This window comes from Pogonomyrmex barbatus, unplaced genomic scaffold (genome assembly GCF_055798465.1).
Source record: "Pogonomyrmex barbatus isolate J1 unplaced genomic scaffold, ASM5579846v1 scaffold14, whole genome shotgun sequence".
NCBI lineage: Eukaryota > Metazoa > Arthropoda > Insecta > Hymenoptera > Formicidae > Pogonomyrmex > Pogonomyrmex barbatus.
The window spans coordinates 1,912,763-1,918,822 of NW_028297110.1; the positions used below are offsets into that span (position 1 = coordinate 1,912,763).

General features: G+C 38.2%; 1 protein-coding gene across 1 annotated transcript; it reads right to left on the reverse strand.

The window, feature by feature from the left end:
* Window positions 1-100: 100 nt before the first annotated feature.
* LOC105428375 (aminoacylase-1) lies at window positions 101-4,919 on the reverse strand. The gene is made up of 5 exons (XM_011640665.2): window positions 4,577-4,919; window positions 2,969-3,138; window positions 2,342-2,866; window positions 1,592-1,882; window positions 101-1,104 (listed from the first exon to the last, which is right to left on the reverse strand). Exons 1-5 carry the CDS (start codon window positions 4,662-4,664, stop codon window positions 961-963), a joined length of 1,218 nt encoding a protein of 405 aa, XP_011638967.1. The 5' UTR covers window positions 4,665-4,919; the 3' UTR covers window positions 101-960.
* Between the last annotated feature and the right edge of the window lie 1,141 nt (window positions 4,920-6,060).

Genomic DNA, 6,060 nt, shown 5'->3' on the forward strand with positions numbered 1-6,060 from the left:
CCCCGACGTTATTTTCTTTCGACGTACAAATACTTAGCTTCGGGTCTCTTACCTCCAAAATCACAGTCTCTTATATGCGAATCTATTTCTCATATGTATATATATTTCCCTGTACTTTATTCGTGACATTTTTGTCAGACCTGAATACATCTCTGCGATACTTGATTAAAATTACAAAACATTTCATCGTTTCTCAGTCTATTTCTTGATTCAATGAAAATAACAGATTGTAGCCTCATTTCCCTCGATGTTTCAATCTTGACTCTCCGTGATAAATGCACGCGCTTGTGTACGTGAGTTATCAGTCTTATCACTAGCTTATTATCAGCTTTATAAAATATATTCTCTATAACATTCATATATTATATATTTTATGCAAGCTTCATTTTAAATTATTTCAAAGAATTCCTAATTTAAGAAATGTAATAACTTTGGTCTTATTAAACATTATGGCACTATCGTTGTCTTGCGCTCTTCACTGGTAAATGCAGGTAAAAACGTTGACTTTTTTCCCTTTAATTAATTAGCCACAAATCCGTATTCATTTTCTTTTTTCACGCATCTACAGTCTTTAGTTTATTTTGTGATGTTCAGTATTTCTTTGCATTCATCGTTGTTAAACTTGAATTTTTCTTGCTCGTTTCTTCACAGATTCTTCGTTTTATTTTTCTTACTTTATATCGTTTCTTAAAAATATATTCTTCCAAGTAAATTCCATCCAACAGTAATAAACACTTGAAATCTTATAACATGAATATATAAATATAATATAGAATGTATATTGACTTGTATTATTGCACATTAAATGCGATCTTTGAGCTCAAGGAATCTTGAAGCTCATTACTGATAAAGCTCCATTATTGATAAAATGGTCAGGTGAGTGCTATTAGCAGCTCTAAATACCCAACTATGGCACTTTTAATGTTTCACATATAATATAACACATGCTCAATATGGCACTTAAATATTTGCAATAGCTGGTATTATTTTCATATATATCTCTATTCCTTTCAGAAATATGTCTTTGTTGAGATATTCGTCGTTAGCATGAAGAAGTATCGTTGTCTTATTCATTGGTGAGAAGCAAAAAGCGGGAATGCCCACCTGAGAAGAAAACATATATAAAGTTATACTTTATTGTGAAATATATAAAAATTATATATTAAAAAGCATAACGTGTGTCTAACATTATTATTATCTCTCATACTTAATGAGATATTATATAATCTAATTTATTAACAATGCTATTTTCCTAGTTTTACAAAAACCAACATTGAAACATTTAATGATATAAAAAAATCTGCTGCTTTTAAAAAATATATAATATATAAAATATTTATAGAAATATTCAATAAAACTTTGTGAAATTAGTTTCACGAAGAAATTAGTTTCTTCAAATGAAGTAAATTTTTGAAGCAGATATAAAATAAAAATATGCATAAATTTCACAAATAAATTTTGCGATTTGAATAGTTTTATAATAATAAAGTAATAAAGTAAAAATAATAAAATAATGATAATACCGTTTCCTCTAAAATGCATGTTTAAAATTTAAACATTAAATTTTCGCATAGACTGATTCAATGCTTACCCCTCGCACATAACGGCTATCAGTGCCTCCCGGGAAGACAGCAGTTTCAAATTCGAGACCCATCTCATCGCAGCTGTTTTTGAAAGCAATCCAGTAAGGATTGGAATCGTCAAGCTTGGTATTCTCAACTTTAGGATTTTTTTCTTCGAAAGAATAAGTTACATCTGGGCCAGCTTCTTCGCACCAACGTTTAATAGTAGCCTCAAATTCTTCGTGATCAACAGAAGGTGCTAAACGTATATCGAACATAGCGTAGAGGTCAGTAGGTACAACGTTAGTTTGTACCCCACCCTGTAAATGGATTTAATAATTTAGAATTAATAAATATAACAGGGCTAAATGAAAAACATAAAATTTCATAGAAAATGCAAAATGATGAAACAGATCTTAACCAATTACAAAATAAAGTAGGAAAATGGGATATTATTATCAACTCTTATCATAAGATATTCAAAATATTATCAGGACACTAAAATACTTACTGTGAAATATGAAAATCCCAATGGAACAGACATATAAAGTAAACAAGTATTATGTAACGTTTGAAAACTAAAGTTAATTGATTTGTATTTTCTTCATTATACGTAAATTCAGTACAGAATCTTATTTATTTGATTTCTGTAGATGAATTTAATACAAAAGAGTAAATGGAAAAAAGATGAAAGTCAATAAACTCAATGTAATCGCATTCGCGATTTTATTGCATTTCTCGATAAAAAATTATTAATGATGCTTCACATAAATACCTACCCAAATTTTCGTAAGGTTCACGGATGTCACATTGCCGAGCATGGTTACCCATTTCGTTATTTCATTTTTTAAATCAGGAAGTTTCGCTTTCTCGGAGGCTCGGAAGTCCATGAAACGATCGATTATAACTCTCAATTTTTCTCCAGCCGTATTATCCAGCATAATTGATCCGTGGCCGGGAGTGCCCGAGCATCTTATTTCTACATGCCAAATCGACCTTTCTCCATAGAACACATACATTTTGTCTGACGGACCAGCCACACCTTCGTCTAGAGCAAAACCGACGTTCAGGGCTTTGAAATCTGCAGTGTGCACGAATTCTTTCATTCCAAGGACACCGCCAATCTCCTCGTCAGGGACAAAGGACATGTGAATGGTGCGTTGCAAGCGGTCTCCGTTCAGCTTCAATCTGCGAATCGCCTCCAGATATTGTATTGCCACACACTTCATGTCCTGAGCGCCACGAGCATAGATGTTGCCCTCCTCGTCCATGTGTGCGCTGAATGGTGGATAGGTCCATTTGTCCTAAATCAAATAAACAATTAATATAGAAATCAACAAAGCAATCATGTACAAAAAATATCACTACATATGTTTGAAATATTTTTGCCGATAAGATATACTTACCTCGATTACGGGTACAACATCCATATGACTGTTCAAGAGGATCGATGGTTTTGTCGGTTGCGTTCCTTCCCATGTTATAACTACAATCGGTTTCTTGGGATACACATGGTAGACTTTTATCGGCAAACCCAGGGATTCTGCCTGTCTGGTTAAGAATGCCACGCAATCATCTGAAATAAAAAAATCAAAAAATCAAAATATATTTACATAAGTATTTTTTTTTATTTAATTGAATTAATTAATTTTTTACAGAATTGGAATTTAACGAATTATTTATATCAATTAATTGTAAAATATATAATTTATCATTAAATTTTCAAATTAATTCCCACAATAATTCTATCAAAGTTCTATTCCATTCTGTTTATAAAAAGAAACTTTTTTAAAGCGTTGTTGAATAGAAAATATTTGAATCCTTTTGAACCTCTTCTTAATGTTCTTATCTATTATCAAATAATAAAAGTGACATAACATAAGTGATATTATATAATATAGTCCATAGTACAAATATTAATTTCTCTAAAGATATCGTATCAACGATCATATGATGATAAGAGACGAGATATTCGCTTGCACAAGACCGGTAATTGGCTCTATTATCAATTACAGCCCCTTATCTATCACCATTTGGAGATCAGGAGATCTATTATTTTCAACCAGCTGTTATCAAGAAATATTACCAGCATCGCCATAAATACATCATAATTACACCGGAATTACGCAGCTATCGCACAGAGGAAAGAAACGCAAATCCCGATTACATAACCGCCCTCCGCTCCTTCGCCGATCGTCGACTTGCGATTCGGCGTTGCTGCCGTCGAATCGTAGCAGGAGATGCTTCGAAAATCGCGTCACAGAATCGCGAGAAGTGCCGGGGCCGAGATCTGGGTCACGCCGCGACGTCCATCGTCGTCGTAACCCGATCGGCGAAAGGACGCCCGGAACCGGTCCCGGAGACATCGCGGAACGACCCGGCGAGGTCGACGTGGTGCCGCGGTCGGACGTAGGGGAATAAAAATAGAAATAACATCGCGCGCGCAGGGTGGGGCATGCAATGGCTGGATAGCGTCACCGACGCTATCCCCAATTCGTCGCCTCGCGAGCGTCCTCGCCTCGCCGGCGTCGCGTCGCGTCACCTCGCATCATCCCGCGTCGGCTGATTTCACGGACGATCGAGCACCGTGATCATCGTCGTCGTCGATCCACGAGTCCACGTCGAATCGCATGACGGAGAGACGCGTCGTCGAACGCGTGGCCTCTCGCGGCCGGTCGGCGTGAGTCCTCGCTCTTTTGTCGCATTTCTTTTCTCTCTCTCTCTCTCTCTTTCGCAAGTCTCGCGCTTTCTCCTCTCCATCCGGTTTCCTTCTGACCCTCTACTTCGGTCGAACGCGACACGATACGCGCCGCGAACTATCCGCTTTCGCTACCGGACGCTTTCAGACGCGCGTCACCGATCTCTCCTCTCATTCTCTCTCTCTCTCTCTCTCTCTCTCTCTCTCTCTCTCTCCGCTCTCCCCCTCGCTCTCGCGACCGTTCTCGCGTTTAATACATTTTCCGAAATTCCACGGAGTCTCGAACCTTTCCCATGTCCCTTTCGCGATTGCTCACCGTAGTTGACGTCCGGTTGCACCGATGGTATCCGCAAGTACTCGCGGAAGTTCTCCACAGCTGTTTCGTTCAGCTCGGCCAGAGACATCTCTTCGTGGTGGTCCGTCCGTTTGTGCGCCTCGCTCCTCAATGACTTACCGTGCCTACCTGTCGCCCGGACGCCTTCTTCCTTTCCCCGAAAGCTTCGAGCTGACGCTCCGTTCGTGATAAAATTGCGCGCGCCACCGCAACGTTACCGCACCGGATCGACTGTCACAGCAGACGGCGGACGGCGGCGTCCCAAGGCGAGATTCCGGAGTGCCGCCGCGGCCGGAATGCCGCGCGACCACACCGCGGCTCCAGCTCGCCCAATTGCCGCCGGTTACCGGCGCTGACGTCACGGCGGCTCGCTCGAATCGAGTGGCGCGGTTAGTAACAGGCTCCCATACATGCGCGGGACTCACGTCCGTCGCGCCGCGCCACGCCAGCCCGGCGTTTGAAATCCCGATGCGTGGCAACACGACGCCACGCGCAGCAGAAAATCAGCCGCTGCTCCCTTGCGCTCCATCACAGGCCTCCTCTCGTTCTCTTTTGTTTTTTTTTTTCTATTCGCTATATACGGCTTCACGATTTCTTTGGATCAAATGTTATCCATACTCACTTAGCTGAATAAAAAAATAAATATGATAATTTAAATTTGGATTTTATTTGCGGATTCGATTTTTTTTTTTAAGATATTCGAAATTAGAAGCCAAATGCGATCGGCAGATTCGAAGATGAATTTTCCTAGCGCATTCGAATTGAAATTTTTCTGAATATAGTTTTGATAACTAAGTATGAGAATGAATAAAGATTTTACAAAGATAAAAGAATTAATTTTACGTTCTCCCTTTTCTCCGTTTCGACCGAGGATTTTTTGAAAGATCGGAAGCGTACAAAAACGAGAAAATGAATCTCGATCATGATTATATATTTCAAAAAGACCTTGTTCTTCTTGCAATTGCAATCCCAAAAATATAGCCAGATTTTAGGTGGAATTGACTTGGATTTCGTTTTTTAATTAAGAATTCTTTAGAAAAAAAATGCAATGTCATGTTTAATGTTACAAACAGAAGTATGTTCCGATAAGAAATTGTATATAGAAAGATAATAAAATTTGCCGAGAAAGAATGAACTTAACAAATTACAATCTAACAAGGTTATCTAACAAGAAATAAAACAAAAAAAGATCTTATCACATTCAGATAAGCAAGTAACATGGCCGCACATGATAAGGTCCACTCTCATGCTTGTTTTTGAAGAAATGAAATAAACAGATAAATTTTTATCTATGAGAGTAAAATATAACAACGTTTATCAATTGTATGTCAGTTAGTAGTTGCAAGTTTCGTTTTTGATTAGATATCTTCCACTTCTTTGAGACAATATATATATATATATATAAATGGAAAAAACCATGAAAATTCTGCCACGGCGGATAATACAGGGGCCACTAGTCACAATAG